The 20,040-nt window shown below is 42.2% G+C and overlaps 2 protein-coding genes across 2 annotated transcripts; one reads left to right on the top strand and one right to left on the bottom strand.

Annotated features, from left to right (window-relative positions):
• The first annotated feature begins 9,525 nt into the window (after positions 1–9,525).
• Positions 9,526–13,851, top strand: LOC127327083 (eukaryotic translation initiation factor 2 subunit gamma). Its single transcript, XM_051353869.2, has 9 exons — positions 9,526–9,750; positions 10,115–10,228; positions 10,842–10,903; positions 11,480–11,592; positions 11,875–11,977; positions 12,276–12,503; positions 12,621–12,839; positions 12,932–13,192; positions 13,275–13,851. The coding sequence occupies exons 2-9, from the start codon at positions 10,123–10,125 to the stop codon at positions 13,575–13,577; spliced, it is 1,395 nt and encodes a 464-aa protein (XP_051209829.1). The 5' UTR covers positions 9,526–9,750; positions 10,115–10,122; the 3' UTR covers positions 13,578–13,851.
• Positions 13,852–16,205: 2,354 nt separating this feature from the next.
• On the bottom strand, positions 16,206–19,734 carry LOC127327094 (transcription factor VOZ1). The gene is made up of 4 exons (XM_051353879.2): positions 19,400–19,734; positions 19,019–19,312; positions 17,387–17,885; positions 16,206–17,292 (listed from the first exon to the last, which is right to left on the bottom strand). Exons 1-4 carry the CDS (start codon positions 19,658–19,660, stop codon positions 16,646–16,648), a joined length of 1,701 nt encoding a protein of 566 aa, XP_051209839.1. The 5' UTR covers positions 19,661–19,734; the 3' UTR covers positions 16,206–16,645.
• Between the last annotated feature and the right edge of the window lie 306 nt (positions 19,735–20,040).

Below are 20,040 nucleotides of genomic sequence, written 5' to 3'. Positions count from 1 at the left end.
GAATTTGGGCAGGGTTCTCTGTAGGTAACTCAGAAAAATCTGCCAATTTACGTGCGTGATCCTCAGATATGTACGCAACTTTCATTCAATTTGAGCATTTTCATCTGAGCAAGTTTAGTGCCCCAGAAAAATTCGTCTTTACGGACTGTTCTGTTTTGACAGATTCTGCATTTTATTTCGCATTGCCTGTTTTGCTATGTTTGATGGATTTCTTTGTTCCATTAACTTTCAGTAGCTTTGAGAAATATCCAGAAGTGTTAAGAATGATTGTGTCACCTCTGAACATGTGAATTTTTGATTATGCACTAACCCTCTAATGAGTTTGTTTTGAGTTTGGTGTGGAGGAAGTTTTCAAGGATCAAGAGAGGAGGAGGATACAATATGATCAAGAAGAGTGAAAAGTCTAAGCTTGGGGATGCCCCCGTGGTTCATCCCTGCATATTTCAAGAAGACTCAAGCATCTAAGCTTGGGGATGCCCAAGGCATCCCCTTCTTCATCGACAAATTATCAGGTCACCTCTAGTGAAACTATATCTTTATTCCGTCACATCTTATGTGCTTTACTTAGAGCGTCTGTGTGCTTTTATTTTCGTTTTTGTTATTTTAATTCTCTGAATAAATTCATGCTTGTGTGGGAGAGAGACACGCTCCGTTGTTGCATATGAACACATGTGTTCTTAGCTTTACTTTAATGTTCATGGCGAAGGTTGAAACTGCTTCGTTTATTGTTATTTGGTTCGAAACAGAAAATGCTACATGTGGTAATTGGTATAATGTCTTGAATAATTTGATACTTGGCAATTATTGTGCTCATGTTTAAGCTCTTGCATCATATACTTTGCACCTATTAGTGAAGAAATACTGTAGAGCTTGTTGAAATTTGGTTTGCATGATTGGTCTCTCTAAGGTCTAGATATTTTCTGGTAAAAGTGTTTGAGCAACAAGGAAGACAGTATAGAGTCTTATAATGCTTGCAATATGTTCTTATGTAAGTTTTGCTGTACCAGTTCATACTTGTGTTTGCTTCAAACAACCTTGCTAGCCTAAGCCTTGTATTGAGAGGGATTACTTCTCGTGCATCCAAATCCTTGAGCCAAAAACTATGCCATTTGTGTCCACCATACCTACCTACTACATGGTATTTTCTGCCATTCCAAGTAAATACTTCGTGTGCTACATTTAAACAATTCAAAATTTATTATCTCTTATTTGTGTCAATGTTTTATAGCTCATGAGGAAGTATGTGGTGTTTTATCTTTCAATCTTGTTGGGCAACTTTCACCAATGGACTAGTGGCTTCATCCGCTTATCCAATAATTTTGCAAAAAGAGCTGACAATGGGGTTCCCAGCCCCAAATTAATTAACCTTAATAGACACTCCTCCATGATATGTGATTGATGGAAGGCACCCGAGGATTCGGTTAGCCATGGCTTGAGAAAGCAAAGGTGGGGAGGAGTGTCATCTCTAAATAAAATTAAAATAAATAGACACTCATTCATGGTATGTGATTGTTGGAAGGCACCCGAGGATTCGGTTAGCTATGGTTTGTGAAAGCAAAGGTTGGAAGGAGTGTCACCCAAAAATAAAATAATCATGGGAGCCGCTCTTCGAAAGTCTCTTTGGCAAGGGGGTTAGAGTGCCCACTACCATTCGTTGACAACAACAAACACCTCTCAAAATTTTACTTTTATGCTCTCTTTATGATTTCAAAACTTGAAAAGCTCTAGCACATGATTTATCTCTGCTTCCCTCTGCGAAGGGCCATTCTTTTACTTTTATGTTGAGTCAGTTTACCTATTTCCTTCCACCTTAGAAGCAAACACTTGTGTCAACTGTGTGCATTGATTCTTACATGTTTACCTATTGCACTTGTTATATTGCTTTATGATGACAACTATCCATGAGATATACATGTTACAAGTTGAAAGCAACTGCCGAAACTTATATCTTCCTTTGTGTTGCTTCAATGCCTTTACTTTGAATCTATTGCTTTATGAGTTAACTCTTATGCAAGACTTTTGATGCTTATCTTGAAAGTACTATTCATGAAAAGTTTTGCTATATGTTATCTATTTGTTAGCAACTATAGATCATTGCCTTGAGTCACTTCATTCATCTCATATGCTTTATAATAGTATGATCAAGATTATGTAAGTAGCATGTCACTACAGAAATTATTCTTTTTATCGTTTACCTACTCGAGGGCGAGTAGGAACTAAGCTTGGGGATGCTGATACGTCTCCAACGTATCTATAATTTATGATGTTCCATGCTTGGTTTATGACAATACCTACATGTTTTGTTCACACTTTATATCGTTTTGATGCGTTTTCCGGAACTAACCTATTGACAAGATGCCGAAGTGCCAGTTCCTGTTTTCTGCTGTTTTTGGTTTCAGAAATCCTACAAAGGAAATATTCTTGGAATCGGACGAAATCAAAGCCCAGTATCTTATATTTCACGGAAGCTTCCAGAGAGCCAGAGAGGGACCAGAGGGGAGCCCTGGGGGGCCCACACATGGTGGTGGCGCGGCCAGAGGGGGGGCGCGCCCCCTGGTGTGTGGACCCCCCAGACCCCTTCCGACTCCGTTTCTTCGCCTATATAAGTCGTCGTGACCTAAAACTTTCGGGGGAATAAGCCACTTTACGAGAAAAGTTCCAGAGCCACCACCATCGCGAAGCCAAGATTCGGGGGACAGAAGTCTCTGTTCCGGCACGCCACCGGGATGGGGAAGTGCCCCCGGAAGGCATCTCCATCGACACCACCGCCATCTTCATCACCGCTGCTGTCTCCATGATGAGGAGGGAGTAGTTCTCCCCCGAGGCTGAGGGCTCTACCGTAGCTATGTGGTTCATCTCTCTCTTTGTGATCTAGTTGAATATCATCTATGTGCTACTCTAGTGATGTTATTAAAGTAGTCTATTCCTCCTCCATGATGTAATATTGACAGTGTGTGCATCATGTAGTACTTGGTATAAGCTATGATTGTGATCTCTTGTAGATTATGAAGTTAACTATTACTATGATAGTATTGATGTGATCTATTCCCCCTTTCATAGCCTGACGGTGACGGTGTGCATGCTATGTTAGTACTCGGTATAATTGCGTTGGTCTATCATTCACTCTAAGGTTACTTAAATATGAACATCGAATGTTGTGGAGCTTGTTAACTCCGGCATTGAGGTGCTCTTGTAGCCCTACAGAATGAATGGTGTTTGTTATCCAACAAGAGAGTGTAGAGTAGTTTCAGTTATGTGATCAATGTTGAGAGTGTCCACTAGTGAAAGTAGGATCCCTAGGCCTTATTTCTAAGCATCGAATCTCCATTTATTTATTGTTCCACTGCATGTTTACTTGTTGCAATATTTATTTTAGATTGCTATTACCACTCATATCCATCCATATTACTTGTATTTCACTATCTCTTCGCCGAACTAGTGCACCTATACATCTGACAAGTGTATTAGGTGTGTTGGGGACACAAGAGACTTCTTGTATCGTGATTGCAGGGTTGCTTGAGAGGGATATCTTTGACCTCTTCCTTCCTGAGTTCGATAAACCTTGGGTGATTCACTTAAGGGAAAACTTGTTGTTGTTCTACAAACCTCTGCTCTTGGAGGCCCAACATTGTCTACAGGAAAATAAGCCAACAGTAGACAGCACCCCCTCTCTAGACAATGTTTTTATGACCCACGAAAATCACCATAGAAATTTTATATAGATGACAAGTCTATCGAAAAAGTGATTGGTCTACCCCGAGACCCTATGTAGTCCTGTGTGACATAGTCAACATGGTTAAAACAAGTCAAGTCTCAAGTAATGAAAATAAATTTAAAAAATGACAAGAATAAAATAAATCAAAGATGAAGACCCAAGATAATGAAGGGATTGGTGGGGTAGCCTATCATGGACCACACATCATCCCTCCTCTCTAATGCATGATGGAATAGTGGACTACAATAACCACAAGTCTCCTCACATGAGTGTGTAACCATCCACTCTCACATAAACCTCAAGGGGAGAGGGATATAGTACCCTCACTAGGGACAGGATAGCTCTAGTGTTGAATCCGTGGAGTTCATGACAATTCATACCAACATCGGCAAGAGGAGTGCCTAGAAGCAACACTTGGTGAGTTCATCACAACTCATGTCTCATCCAACGAGCCTCTTCTTATGATGATCTGCCAACATAGGACTAGGTAGTGCCTAATGACGGCATACAAGTCATGTAGTAACACTACTAACTTCTCGACAAACATGTTTCTCAAGGCACACCTTAATCCCTCGTTGTTTGAGTGCAATAACAGTGGCACCATCTGTATGATTAATAAAGAAAAACACAATAAATATGTAGTCTTACAGATCGGTATAAGACGACCACTCCACGTATGCTTATTGATTTCTCTCTATTTTTTACATAAAATAAAATGGATGAAGACTATGATTTAAATCTTTGCCATTACACGGAACGACTTTCCAACACAAAACACAACGTCCATCATCTTTGATTTGGTGTTCGTCCTCTATTTGTTCTTTCTCTCTTATTTTCCCAATAGCTTTTGTAGCTTTGTTGGAATTTGAGAGAGAAGGATTTGATCATCTTTGTGGTGTTCTTGCCATTGCATTTGGTGCATTGGTTTGACATCTCCGCGGTGATACGTGGAGTTGAAAGTTTGTGAGTATATCACTTCGAGAGTTTGTTCCCGGAGCTTGTTCCTCTTGGATCTTTGGACCCTAGACGGTTTAATGGTTTTTGTGGTGTTCTTGGGGACTCCAATTAAGTTGTGGAGATTTTTCAAGGGCAAGACCTTTTTGGCAATTTATTGGGAGCCTCCAATTAAGTTGTGGAGATAGCCCCAAGCTTTGTGCAGGTTCGGTGACCACCCTAAGGTTCCATAGTGAATCGAGGTCTTCCCCTTTGGTAGGAAGGGTCGAGGAGAATACGGTGAGGCCTTTGTGGCGTTTGGAGTGCTTTGTCCTCCACACCGCTCCAACGGAGACTAGCACTCGCAAGAGTGTGAACTTCGGGATACATCATCGTCTCCGCATCACCTCGGTTATTCCTTTACCCGAGCTATTTACTTATGCACTTTGCTTTGTGGCAGCCTTCGTCCTTGAAGTTATATATATTGCTATCACATAGTTGCTTGTCTTGCTTAGCATAAGTTGTTTGTTGATACGTCTCCGACGTATCGATAATTTCTTATGTTCCATGCCACTTTATTGATGATATCTACATGTTTTATGCATACTTTATGTCATATTTATGCGTTTTCCGGAACTAACCTATTGACGAGATGCCGAAGTGCCAGTTCCTGTTTTCTGCTGTTTTTGGTTTCAAAAATCCTAGTAAGGAAATATTCTCGGAATTGGACGAAATCAACGCCCAGAGTCTTAGAATTGCACGAAGCTTCCAGAACACCCGAGAGTCACCAGAGGGGAGCCCTGGGGGCCCCACACGCCACCCTGGCGCGGCCAGAGGGGGGGTCGCACCCCCCTGTTGTGTCGTCGCCTCGTCAGCCCCCCGACTCCGCCTCTTCGCCTATTTAAAGGTCCCTGACCTAAATCTTCGATACGAAAAAGCCACGGTACGAGAAACCATCCAGAGCTGCCGCCATCGCGAAGCCAAGATCTGGGGGACAGGAGTCTCTGTTCCGGCACGCCGCCGGGACGGGGAAGTGCCCCCGAAAGGCTTCTCCATCGACACCGCTGCCATCTCCACCACCATCTTCATCACCGCTGCTGTCTCCCATGAGGAGGGAGTAGTTCTCCATCGAGGCTAAGGGCTGTACCAGTAGCTATGTGGTTAATCTCTCTCCTATGTACTTCAATACAATGATCTCATGAGCTGCTTTACATGATTGAGATTCATATGAGTTTTGTATCACAATTCATCTATGTGCTACTCTAGTGATGTTATTAAAGTAGTTTATTCCTCCTGCACGGTGTAATGGTGACAATGTGTGCATCGTGTAGTACTTGGCGTAGGCTATGATTGTGATCTCTTGTAGATTATGAAGTTAACTATTGCTATGATGGTATTGATGTGATCTATGCCTCCTTTTGTAGCGTGAAGGTGACAGTGTGCATGCTATGTTAGTACTTGGTTTGGTTATGTTGATCTGTCATGCACTCTAAGGTTATTTAAATATGAACATCGAATATTGTGGAGCTTGTTAACTCCGGCATTGAGGGTTCGTGTAATCCTACACAGTTAGTGGTGTTCATCATCCAACAAAAGAGTGTAGAGTCTAGCATTTATCTATTTATTCTGTTATGTGATCAATGTTGAGAGTGTCCACTAGTGAAAGTATGATCCTTAGGCCTTGTTCCTAAATACTGCTATCGCTGCTTGTTCTTGTTTTCGCATCTGTCTTGTCCGCAATATTACCACCATCAACCACACGCCAGTCCTGGACAGCAAAGCACTTTTCTGGTGTCGTTACTACTGCTCATACTTATTCATACCACATGTATTTCACTATCTCTTCGCCGAACTAGTGCACCTATTAGGTGTGTTGGGGACACAAGAGACTTCTTGCTTTGTGGTTGCAGGGTTGCTTGAGAGGGATATCTTTGACCTCTTCCTCCCTGAGATCGATAAACCTTGGGTGATCCACTTAAGGGAAACTTGCTGCTGTTCTACAAACCTCTGCTCTTGGAGGCCCAACACTGTCTACAAGAATAGAAGCACCCGTAGACATCATTTGTCCACGTAGGTGAACCCTAATTATACATGTTTTGTGCTTGACAAATTAAACGCTAGTTTTATTCCGCATTTGTTAAGCCATATTCGTAAAAGTTTTAAACCGCCTATTCAACCCCCCTTCCCCCTCTAGGTGGCATCTGTTGTCTTTCAGGTATACCAAGTTTCTTCTAGTTCATTGACATTTATTTAGCGAAGTCATTCTTCTCCATGATACAAGATTTCATCTTTGGGTTGCAAGTTTTCTAGAATCATCAGAGAAGTGCATAATGTATGCAAAGTAGTACTCAAAGACATCACTATCAGCAGATAACCAATTACATATTGATCACACAAATGATGTTAGTTGACATATTCTTATTTGTTGTTTTTTGGTGGTAACATTGTAAGATGACAAATGTTGAATGATGTCTACGGGTGCTTCTATTCTTGTAGACAGTGTTGGGCCTCCAAGAGCAGAGGTTTGTAGAATAACAGCAAGTTTCCCTTAAGTGGATCACCCAAGGTTTATCGAACTCAGGGAGGAAGAGGTCAAAGATATCCCTCTCATGCAACCCTGTAACCACAAAGCAAGAAGTCTCTTGTGTCCCCAACACACCTAATACACTTGTCAGATGTATAGGTGCACTAGTTCGGTGAAGAGATAGTGAAATACAGGTGGTATGAATGTATATGAGCAGTAGTAACGGCACCAGAAAATAGCTTGATGCTACAACTGGCGTGTGGTTGATGGTGGTGATATTGCAGCGATACAGATGCGAGAGAACGATAAACAAGCGATGATTTCAGTATTTGGGAACAAGGCCTAGGGATTATACTTTCACTAGTGGACACTCTCAACATTGATCACATAACAGAATAGATAAATGCTATACTCTACACTCTCTTGTTGGATGATGAACACCACTAATTGTGTAGGATTACATGAACCCTCAATGCCGGAGTTAACAAGCTCCACAATATTCGATATTCATGTTTAAATAACCTTAGAGTGCACGATAGATCAACACAACTACACCAAGTACTAACATAGCATGCACACTGTCACCATCACACTATGAAGGAGGCATAGATCACATCAATACTATCATAGCAATAATTAACTTCATAATCTACAAGAGATTACAATCATAACCTACGCCAAGTACTACACGATGCACACACTGTCACCATTACACCGTGCAGGAGGAATAGAGTACTTTAATAACATCACTAGAGTAGCACATAGATGAATTGTGATACAAAACTCATATGAATCTCAATCATGTAAGGCAGCTCATGAGATCATTGTATTGAAGTACATAGGAGAGAGATTAACCACATAGCTACTGGTACAGCCCTTAGCCTCGATGGAGAACTACTCCCTCCTCATGGGAGACAGCAGCGGTGATGAAGATGGCGGAGGAGATGGCAGCGGTGTCGATGGAGAAGCCTTCCGGGGGCACTTCCCCGTCCCGGCGGCGTGCCGAAACAGAGACTCCTGTCCCCCAGATCTTGGCTTCGCGATGGCGGCGGCTCTGGAAGGTTTCTCGTACCGTGGCTTTTTCGTATCGAAGATTTAGGTCAGGGACCTTTATATAGGCGAAGAGGCGGAGTCGGAGGGTCGACGAGGCGGCGACACAGTAGGGGGGCGCGGCCCACCCCCTGGCCGCGCCGGCCTATCATCTGGGGCCCACAGGGCCCTTCTCTGGTGGCTCTCGGGTGTTCTGGAAGCTTCGTCCAATTCTAATACTCTCGGTGTTGATTTCGTCCAATTCCGAGAATATTTCCTTACTCGGATTTCTGAAACCAAAAACAGCAGAAAACAAGAACTGGCACTTCGGCATCTCGTCAATAGGTTAGTTCCGGAAAACGCATAAAAATGATATAAAGTGTGAACAAAACATGTAGGTATTGTCATAAAACAAGCATGGAACATCAGAAATTATAGATACCTTGGAGACGTATCATTGAATCAAATATATTCATGTGGCAAAGTTATGAATTTTCATTTCATGGACATATGAGTTTAAAATGGAGCAAATTTCACCGCAATTGTGTGTCATGATATTCATGTCATTGCCGTACATTGTGCAACCACGAACAAGTCTTACGGGATACATATATGCTCACTTGTGAGCTGTCTGTTCATCGTCCGCACGTTTTTTTCCACAATTTTGAATGTTTCTTATTTTTTCCAATATCATTTACTCATTTGGTAAAAAAGATGCATGCCACACGACACTACACATGCTGTACACTCCCAAGTTGAAGAAACGTACTGATGCAACAACAACGCATTTTTGAAGCACACGCACTCGCCACGGGGGCTCACTTGGTAGCATAACAACGTGTATGAAAGGAGATGGAGAAACTATTAAGGCCACCCTTGCGTCGAATCAAAGGCATGTACTACTATATAATGAATATAACATCAAACCGTTCGGGATGAGCTCCCTTCCTAGCACTCGTCTAGATTCTTCTATCTACGCGTGACACGGAAAATTGCATCGCTACTACTATCCTAATCATAATCGAAGAGTAGAGTAGTGCTACACTGCATTTTTTTTAAACCATGTATATTTTTAAGTCTGTTTTCTTGATCACGTGTTTCTAATTTTAACAAACCTTAATGAATTGTTCAAAATTAGTAGACATTCATGGTATGCTGGATCACTCTCCCAAAATTTCGAGTCTATATGATATCTCAGCTCCCAAAATTCCGACTGTAAAACGATGGCAACGAAAGCCCTCTGTTTCGGTAGCGTAGCGGGCCCGTTACCTGAGCCTTTCGCTGGGTACGGCCCGGTTAAAATACAGACGCCCACCACCGCCGCAACCCTTAACCTGAACCCTAGGACCTGCGCCCTCTCCCCCAGACGCCTCCCTGCTCCGCCGTCCAGCTCTCGCGCGAACCTCGCCCCCACCGGCGACCACCCCCCGTCTCCGGCGACCCGCATCCTCCTCGCTCGTCCGTTCGGTTCGCGTCAGATCTACGCGCGCGCGCGGCGACCCTCTTCGTCTCGCCACACCCAACCCACCGCCGCTCCTCCCTAGCCAAGGCGAGTCCCCTTCCTCTAGATCCTCTCGCTATCGTAGCAGATTACGGAAATCCCCTGGTTGCTTGGCTAGGACAGACCCTGATAGTGGATTTCGCTTTCGAATTCTAGGTTGGATGGTGTAGGGTGGATAGCTTGCTAGGTTTTAAGACTTTTTTTTTTTTTTTTTTTTTTTTTTTGCTTTGGGAAGGCCACAGTGCTGCACTTGCTGGCATATATGCTCTCACTTGCTGCATTAGAAGTAGAAACCTCTCGCACGGCGGGTTAAAGCTGGCCTTATAGGTGGAGATAGCATGTGTCCTCTTTTCCTGAAACTGGTGTCGAGTCGGTGAACAAGTTGGTCATCCTGTTTGTTATTATTTTCCAGTTTCAATCATGGCACGCCGAGGATTGATGGAGCAGGACCTGAGCAAGCTCGACGTCACAAAGCTCCACCCGCTGTCGCCTGAAGTCATCTCGCGCCAAGCAACCATCAACATTGGTACTGATACCATTCTTATTTTAGCAATATTTAGATGTTTATAAGCTATGTGGACTGTTCCTCATTAGCTACTAGTTCTGTGTATTTACTACCGTGCATTTCACTGTGGAATGATTCCTGCTTACTGTTGTGGATTTGCTGGTGATTTCTATGTTGCGTATGTTATACACAGTTGAGTTTTATTTCTATGGTGCTAATCCTTTTGTGAGATATTTATTATGCATGGAGGGAGGCAATCTCATTTCACATGATAATGTGATGAATCATATATGCCTTGTGTGATGCACATGATGGATTCATTTTCAAGAATGAAAGGGCATTGCCAAGTCCGCAGGTTTTGGGAAATGCCATTGGATGTCTTGCAGCCAATGGCTTTTTAAATACACAAAACTTGCATTGCTTTTTGTTGAATTTTAACGTTGTTCAGTTAGCTAATTTCCTGCAGATCTTATTTCCAATTTTGATATGTGAACAGTCATGTACTCTTGTTTATTTTCCATCTTTATTTTTTCTGTCGCTTTTCGATCATATATACTTGATGTTAGGTGCATAATGTAAAGGATGAACCTTTTGCGGTGTCATAACACTTTTTTATCTTTATGTTACTCCTCAGGCACAATCGGTCACGTGGCCCATGGAAAGTCTACTGTCGTGAAAGCTATATCTGGCGTTCAGGTATCATTCATTGTTTTAGCACATTTTCTTTCCAAGTTCTGAACCTGAATTCTGCATATACTTGACAAGCATTAATCACATTTATAAGGCACTGCTCGTGAGTTTTCCACCATAATTACTCAAATATATATCACGCTTATATAATTCTTAGTATCAAGTAAGCTACACATGTAACTTTGAATTTGTGCACTGTTGCAGTCTATGCTTCTGTGTCTAGGTATTTTTGCAATAATCTCTGAATGATGAGTAACTGATGGATGTCGAGGTGCCCTCATCCTTTTCTATACGTTCTATTTTGTACAATATTCTGATGTCATTGTTTCAATTTGTAGACTGCTTGTGAGTTTTCCACATGACTCAAATATATAGCATGCTTATATTATTCCTGGTATATGAACAAGTAAACTACACATGTAATTTTGAATTTTGTGTACTGTTGCAGTCTATGCTTCTCTGTCTAGGTATTTTGCAATAATTTATAGAATGATTAGTAACTGATTGATGTTGAGGTGCCCTCATCCTTTTCTATACGTTCTATTTTGTACAATATTCTGATGTCTTTGTTTCAATTTGTAGACTGTTCGCTTCAAGAATGAGCTTGAGCGAAACATCACTATCAAGCTGGGTTATGCTAATGCAAAAATCTATAAATGTGAGGATGACAGATGTCCACGGCCCATGTGTTACAAGTATGCTAAATTTCACTTGACTTCACTTTTTTTACATGATTAGCTTCTATTACTCTCATACTGTTCACAGTAAAGGACTTCAGGAACACCGCTCTATACTTGTATTGATTATTGAACATATCGGTTCATATGATTATATTCTAGTTAATACATGGTAGAACTCATGATTGGAATCTTAAATTTGATCTTCAGAAATTAACTAGTGTATGGTTATTTACCCCTAATATGCTCAAATTTTCTGTTTTATGTCAATTACACTATTGACTCCTTGAATTATATAAGGGCTTATGGAAGCGGAAAAGAAGATACTCCTGCCTGTGATGTGCCTGGGTTTGAAAACACTAGGATGAAGCTGCTGAGACATGTTTCCTTTGTTGATTGCCCGGTATGATGAAATCCTATCCCTTTGCTGTTATGAATATTCTTTTTCACAGTTCTAGTTCATGAAAGCTCAAGCACAGCCTTACCATTTGTTTCTCATCTGAGGGATTATAGTTCTGTTTGGTCTTGTTTCCTTTCAATTATGGCCATGAAGTACTAGTTGGACAAATATCTGACTAATGATACAAGGATTTGGAGGTCATCTAGAGTTCTGATGGATCATTAGATATTCATTTCATTGATTGAACATAAATACGAGTATTATATTTATTAGTATTTAAAGTATCTATCTCTTTGAACAGGGCCACGACATTCTCATGGCTACAATGCTTAATGGAGCAGCTATCATGGATGGAGCCTTGCTTTTGATTGCAGCGAATGAAAGCTGCCCACAGCCTCAGACGTCTGAGCATCTCGCAGCTGTTGAAATCATGCGGCTCCAACATCTCATAATTCTGCAGAATAAGATTGACCTTATCCAGGAAAGTGCAGCAATGAACCAGCATGAAGCAATCCAAAAATTCATCCAGGTCACTACTGTTCGTTGTTGCTCTTTTGATGTTGTTTACTAGCATGAAGCTGACCACCACCTCAGACATGTCTTCTTGCTTGTGGTTTGACCTTTTTTTACTGCCTCACCTGTGCAGGGCACGATAGCTGAAGGTGCTCCTGTGGTGCCAATATCTGCCCAGCTGAAGTACAACATTGATGTGATCTGTGAATATATTGTGAAGAAAATCCCCATTCCGGAAAGGAACTTCACTTCACCTCCCAACATGATTGTTATTCGCTCCTTTGATGTCAACAAGCCTGGTTCAGAAGTTGATGAAATTAGGGGTGGGGTAGCAGGTGGCAGCATCCTCAGGGTATGCAGATCTCAGTCATTGAACATTTAGATCATAAATCTTCTTTTTTGTCCTGTTGTAAGTATATGCTGAATTGTGATTCTTATTTACAGGGAGTCCTCAGGGTGAACCAGAATATTGAAGTTCGCCCTGGAATTGTCATGAAGGATGAGAGTGGCAACATCAAATGCACCCCAATCTACTCAAGGATTGTCTCGCTCTATGCTGAGCAGAATGAGCTCCAGTTTGCTGTGCCAGGAGGGCTTATTGGTGTGGGAACAACCATGGACCCAACTTTGACTCGTGCTGATAGGCTGGTTGGCCAGGTTCTAGGAGAAATTGGGTCACTTCCTGATGTATTTGTGGAGCTGGAGGTTTGTTGACTCTTTTTTGCTTCAATATTTCAGCCAGAAGGTTGATAGCTGTTAACAACATCCTTGCACTTTGCTTTTGCAGATCAATTTCTTCCTTCTGCGAAGGCTGTTGGGTGTGAGAACAAAGGGTACAGAGAAGGCAGGAAAGGTCTCCAAGCTCACTAAGGGTGAGATCCTGATGCTTAACATCGGGTCCATGTCCACTGGCGCCCGTGTGGTTGCTGTTAAGAACGATCTCGCCAAGCTCCAGCTCACCGCGCCTGTGTGCACAAGCAAGGGTGAGAAGGTCGCCCTGAGCCGCCGTGTCGAGAAGCATTGGCGTCTTATCGGATGGGGCCAGATCCAGGCCGGCGCGACGCTTGAGGTCCCACCCTGCCCGCTGTGAAGCACTCCCCCGCAGTTTGTGTGAGAAGAGAGACGAAATGTGGAAGGGCAGAGAGCTCCTAGGTACAGTTTTTGTCAAATGGAGAAGAAAACATGAGTCTGGAAGTCTTGTCTTTGCGGGTTATTATCCCGGATTATTTGTCTACGCTACTAGTTTGCTTTTTCTCTGTTGGAGTTTAGGAAATCATTTTACTTGCCATGTTATCATGGATGTGTTAGTAGGCGAGGAACCTACTAATTTGGTTCAGATTTTACCTAAATCGTCTTGCCTATCATCTCGTTGACTTCATCATGTCTTTCGTTGAGCAGACTTCAGAGTTTTGTGCAGCGTTTGCCTTCCTGCTGTAGCTACACTCATCTTTAGCATGCTCACTAGTTAAGTATGATCGCGCAGAACTGAAATGTCGCTCTCTGGCAAAGAAACCATTAGAAAACTAGCCGCTACCTCCAGATCCAATCTTTGCTCCACTCTGTCTCTCCGGCCATTATAAACCTAGCCAAATTCAATCACTGTTCCACTACATCTCCAGCCACCGCTTGGTGTCGTGACAACGATTGTTCAGTGATTAAGAAGAGTATTAGGTACTAGTACAAGCAAGCTCAGAAATAAAAGTCTACTCTCACGACATAACTGAAATCAAATGTTTTGCACCCGCTCTACTCGGAAGAGTGGCCTCCTTTGCAGCTGCAATCTGCGAACATTGTTCATTCTTAGATCTTAATTTTACTCATGGTAAAATATCTCATTCTAGGGAAAGTAATGTAGTTGCTCATACTATGGCTGCGGAGGGACCTTAGGCAGTAATCTAGTTTGTTTGCTTGATAAAAAGATATTTAGTCTAAGAAAGGATCCGCCTGATTTTCTTTTGAGCCTTCTGGCAGACGATGTAAGTTTGTTTCCTAATTAATAAAATCACCGTGATAGCTTTCTCTCAAAAGAACAAAAAAAGAGTAGCCTCCACCTTAATATTAGCAGAAATAACGGTTGCCATCCTCGAGATTTTGCGGAAGACTTATGTATGTGTTCCATATCTCCCATGATGTGTTAGTCCCATGGTAATTGGCGATGGACTCCCACGACTCCTTGATCGACAAATAAGATACCCAGGTTATGTATCTATGGAGGATAAATCGGGAGCGGTGTTTTGGAACATGGGTGCATATGCTTCCTATATTTCGAAATGTATCTTACATACATTTTAAATTTTTTAAAAATTGAAACTAAAAGTTCCCATGTACATCTTCACGTGCTACGCGCTCACAAAGTCGTTTCATAAAAAATCGACTTATCATATGACGTTTGTAAAAAAGACAAAATTTAGTGCTAAAAATAATGTTTTTCACAAGATAAACTTTCTCTTTTTTATATAGACCACACAAAATATTGGTTTTTCGTGAAACTCGACGAACACATGTATATTATGGAGGTGTATACGTAGAATTTTTTGTTCAAATTTTTTGACATTTCGAAATATGATTTTTTGGTAGAGGGAGCATACGCACCCGGGAGCCGAATTGAATTTCCGGGATAAACCAAGCCAAGATAGTACTCATTCCATTTCAAAGGACGTGCCCTCCTTTCGTATGAAATTAATATCATTAGAAAGTGAATTTTAATACAAATTCAATGATACAAATTACTTATAATATAATCAAGAATCTGTTGCTCAATTATGATGGTCAAGTTTTGTCTTCGAATACGTGTGTGTCTTATACTTTGAAACGCATGTAGTAGCATATTCCAATTTCCAAATCCTTTGTAAGAACATTTGAAGAGGAGGTGGACCTCTGATTCTGTCTCTCTTTTACAAAGTTGGCAAATACCACAATTTGGCCAGCCCAGTGTTGAAAGTGGTCGGCGGTCCATGAATGGAAGTCCTTTGCTCCAAAATAGAACTGTTTTTGTGACGGTTGGTTCTTGTTGTGTGTTGGAGGCACCGTCATCAGTAATTCAACATCATCCTCTTCAACGTACCCTTTTTCAAGCCTTTGCGGGCAAGATCTGCAGTCTGGCGATTGCTTGCGCGACTGCCTGTTAAGATTGGAGCCTTGCCCCATGCCGATATGGTTGATGCTGCCCCACGCCGATATGTTCGAGGCGATTGCCAATCTCCAGTTCTACTATTTGCGGATTCAACAGCATATGACCCTCTACATATCTTTGCAAGTATTTTATAAAGTGAACATGATGGCGCAAAGGCAGCAAAGACAATGAGCATGGACGAGAATTTTGCAAGTGTTAGATTTTCCCCTTCGTATAGGTTTTTGGGTTCGGTTACCACATTTATCTGGTTGTAAACAATGCTACTCCCTTCAGCCCTAAAAACTTGTCTCAGAGGTTCTACAAAAAAAAACATGTCTCAGGTTCAATGAACCTAGTCAGATTTTCGCGTACATATTTTCAAAATCTGCAACAAATATTTAGGACCAGAGCATGGAGGGGTATTTTTATCTGATATATAAAACAGATTTAATTTAAAAACTTCAACTATAACGTTTTGGTACTAATCATTTCTTAGTGCTTAGAATGTGGACGGAATTAAAATTTTGTAACATGAAAATTGCGTAATCATGAATCCAAGAGTGACCAAGACGCAGAACAATGTCTGCCACCATGCTCAAAAAGTAATAAAAAAAAGTTCCAGTTGCTAAACATGTATTTCTACCAGATAAGTAGGCAACTACGACCTTGAGAGGGGGCAACACTGAAGCAGATATCACGAAGCTGTTACCACGAAAGTGAATCTGGGATTCCACAAATCCTCGGCTCAGCATATATATACAAAACAAAGCAAAAAACAGCCCCACAGGAACCCTCGACTACCAGGCCACATCAGTTTCTGAAGAAGCGGAGTCCATCCGGCTTGAACCCAATAGGCAAGGGCAACCGGAATACATTTTTACAGTCAGAAGTATAGCGCTGCAAACATAGCATCTACTGAAGAGGTCTACACTTCAAAAAATTATAGGGCCGCACTGTGGAGATCCAAAATTTAGCTGAAGCTGTAACAATTTGTCCAAGAGATACCTTAGTGTATGAGCTAGGCATATGATTCATGTCCCCCGCTGCTAACCATATGGAAGATGAGGTCCATAGACAACATTCTCATTCAGGAATGACATTGGGTCCACCTCTGATACCGCTTGATAAGCATTTGAAGTACTGACTTGATTGGTCTTGTAAGCACTAGAAGAACTGACTTGATTGGGGGTGTTGAGAGACACTGTTTCATATGCACTCGAAGCACCAAGTTTGTTGGGGGTGTTGCGAACTGGATTTGTGCTTGCACTGCTATCCTTTTGATTAGCCTTTGTCTTGCTCCTAGCAGTTCGTTTGTTATCCACAGGACTGTTTGCACTAAGCTTGCCCATTTGCTGCTGGATTTCATTCAATGAATTACTTGCCAACTTTGTCCTCTTTGCATCAGAAGCCTTGAACTCAAGCCGGTACAAGGCTAGAGCATTAGAATCATTGATCTCATATTCAAAAAGATGCCACTCATAGGTGGTGGATGGTTGTGGGTCCATGTAGTAGGATTTCTTTAGACCCGCAAAATCTTTCATCACTTGTTTCCTTGATTCATGCCATCCACGCCCGTTGTAATCTGGCAATGACCTTTGCTTCCGGTTGCCACTCTCAAATGCCCTTCTTGGTCGGTCAAAGAACAACCATTCTCTAAGAGATTCACCCTCAAGAAGAGAAAGATCAAAAAGCTCTGCAAAAATAGAAGGGAACGAACAATTAGCATACGAACTGCTAACATATATAAATGATAACCTTAAAAGGCTAACACTTGATACCAAGCATACCTGGTGCATTCCAAGGTGATTTTGACGTTGCAGCCCCTTCACAGACAGGAATACCGACATTTTTTCCTTGGAGTTTTGCGCAAAGAGCATCAAATAGGGGCCCATCTTTCAAGTCAATACCCCTTGGACGCATCACAGGCATTGTTCCTAGAAGACCATCATCATTTAGAGCCAAACCAGCATGGTAAGGGTTGCAGTAATCTTGACATTCGTCTGATCCCCAGACAGGGCGACCACAGTCCCAGAGTGCACATTTTGGCCCCAAATATTGAGAAGGTGACGGGGACATTGTTGTGAGCAAGTCTGACATGTCGAAAAGAACATCTCCAGTATTTTGCACAGAGCTATTTGCATCAACATAAGCACTAGGAGGTTGCAGATCTAGTGGTAAATTGCATTGTTCATGTTCCAGGTGACGAATCTCTTGCTGGTTATTGAGGTCAACTGGGTTTGACCCATGGAGAAAATCGTCAATGCTGAGTTCATGGTCATAGTACATCTGCAATCAAAGGTAAGAGAAATGCCATTGAAGCTACAAGTAGAAAAAGCAAAATTAAGATGCAAATGTACTACAAGTTGCAACTACCAGACGGATAAAAAGCTATGCAATGAAACAAGCATCACACACATATTTTACAGGCATGTCATAAAGAACAACGAAAAGCGGTACATCAGAAGCATCGTAAAGTATACATGTGTTCATTACCATAACAGAAGGTAGATCAAAGAATGTACGAGGAAAAATTAGAAACAAACATTGGTTCATCAACCAATTTGGGGTAGGAAGTCAATACATTGACTAAACTAAAACTAACCTACTGAATCTTGTTTCACCAGAGATATATGGTGAAACAAAAAAAAATCATCAAGCAAGGCATCGGCATCTAATAGTCGGGAGGCCATTATAGGTTCACATGTAAAATCAGTTTAGCCACCAAACAAATTATATCGTGACATGTGCTCCTCAGAAAGTTAGGCAAAGTATGCTCAAACACATTGCTCATCACAAGACAACACAATTTTAATTTTTATAAATGCTGGCATACTGAAGGGTGAGGTTACTTATTATGGTACTGGGTCTATATTAAGGTCTACGACAAACAATGCACACATCATTTGATCTTTTTAACAAAAAATATTGGGTAAAACCAGCAACAGGGTCATAAGTACTCCAAGCCAAAAGACAACAAGACAGCTACCTAAGCATAGTGGTAAAGGGCAAAAAAACAAGTTCATCGGCTGAACTCCAGTTGCACATACATATAGAATTGCAATTTGAAACCTTTAGCACAGTTAGCAGTAATTAAAAAAGAATACCAATCTCTTGCTTGGTCCAAAACCCAAATTGTTATGAATAAATAAAGTGTGTATGCTAGCACAAAATCCATCAGCAAATTCTTAATGGTTACTGTGGGTTACACTCTGTGCAACAAACGTTGCGTGAACGTGAAGGATGCATGGCACATTAGAATGTTTCCTTGCATGATAGAGTTAACCCGAGAGACTGAACCACATGAACGCTGAGCAACAAAGTTCTAGTAGTCTAATGCACAAATTCCTTCAAATGATTGATGATGCAATCAAACAATTCCAATGAAACATTTGAATGGGGGGAGACATCAAGTGCAATACCTGATCATTGAACAATGCATTAGCAACATCAGCTACTTCTCCACTATAATCTCCCATCACTTCATGTCCCAGTGACTGCTGTGTCACAGGGGCGCCCCCAGCCACATTCTCCCCCTGCACTTGCAGCTCAGCGTTGAGATTCTGGTCGTCCTGCCCAAGCCCGTGGCTCAGACGAGAAGAACGAGGGATCGCCAGCTTGCTGGTCGCGTCGTCCTCCTCCTCAATAGCCAGCTGCAGCAACCGCAGCGTCTCCGATGGCGGATCCGCGGCCCCTTGGCTGTTCCCCAGCGAGTTCTGCAGCGCACCAGGAGGCAAGTCAGCGACGACAAACCCTGGACACCTAGTCTAAGCGTAAGAGGAGGCTAGGGTTTGGAGGGGTACCTGAAGGGAGGAGGCGGGAGAGGCGACGCTGAGCTCGGCCCGCCACTCTCGGAGCATCTGGTGGACCTGCTCCTCGAGGACGGCGGCGTCGGCGGAGCGGCTCTCCTGGCGGGCGGATTGGAGGCCGGAGAAGATCTCCTGGAGATCGTCCACGCGGGTCTTGGCGCGGTCGCGGAACTGCCTGTGCCGCGACGACGAGCGAGGGCTCTTCCCCGTCGCGGAGCCGCCGCCGCCGCCGCCGCCGGCCGGATCGCCCGCCATCGTGGCACTGGTGCGGTTGCGGCGATTGGGAGGACTGGGGTGGGGGTCGATTCGCCTTGGTTTGCAAGTATTGTTTTCCTTCGTTTATTTTATTTTCCCTTGTTATTGTTTGGAAATTTAACATTTCTTTCCATGTCTTGTTAAAAAAAACATTTCTTCCCATGTTTTGCTGCTTTGAGTTTGATGAGTCTTTCATATTATTTCTCTGTCCATAAGGTTTATTGGTTAAGTAAAACTAATTTTATTTAGTTATTATATTTAGCATTACCTTTGTATAGAAGAAAATATTTTCTTCAATTTGTTCCTAAGAAGGCGGCGAGCAAGCTCGGTCAAAGATTTTGAAAAACATGCACACGTTTATTTCGGGAGCGGGAAGTATA

Source organism: Lolium perenne, chromosome 1 (assembly GCF_019359855.2).
Source record: "Lolium perenne isolate Kyuss_39 chromosome 1, Kyuss_2.0, whole genome shotgun sequence".
NCBI lineage: Eukaryota > Viridiplantae > Streptophyta > Magnoliopsida > Poales > Poaceae > Lolium > Lolium perenne.
This window is presented reverse-complemented; position numbering and strand designations above follow the sequence as displayed.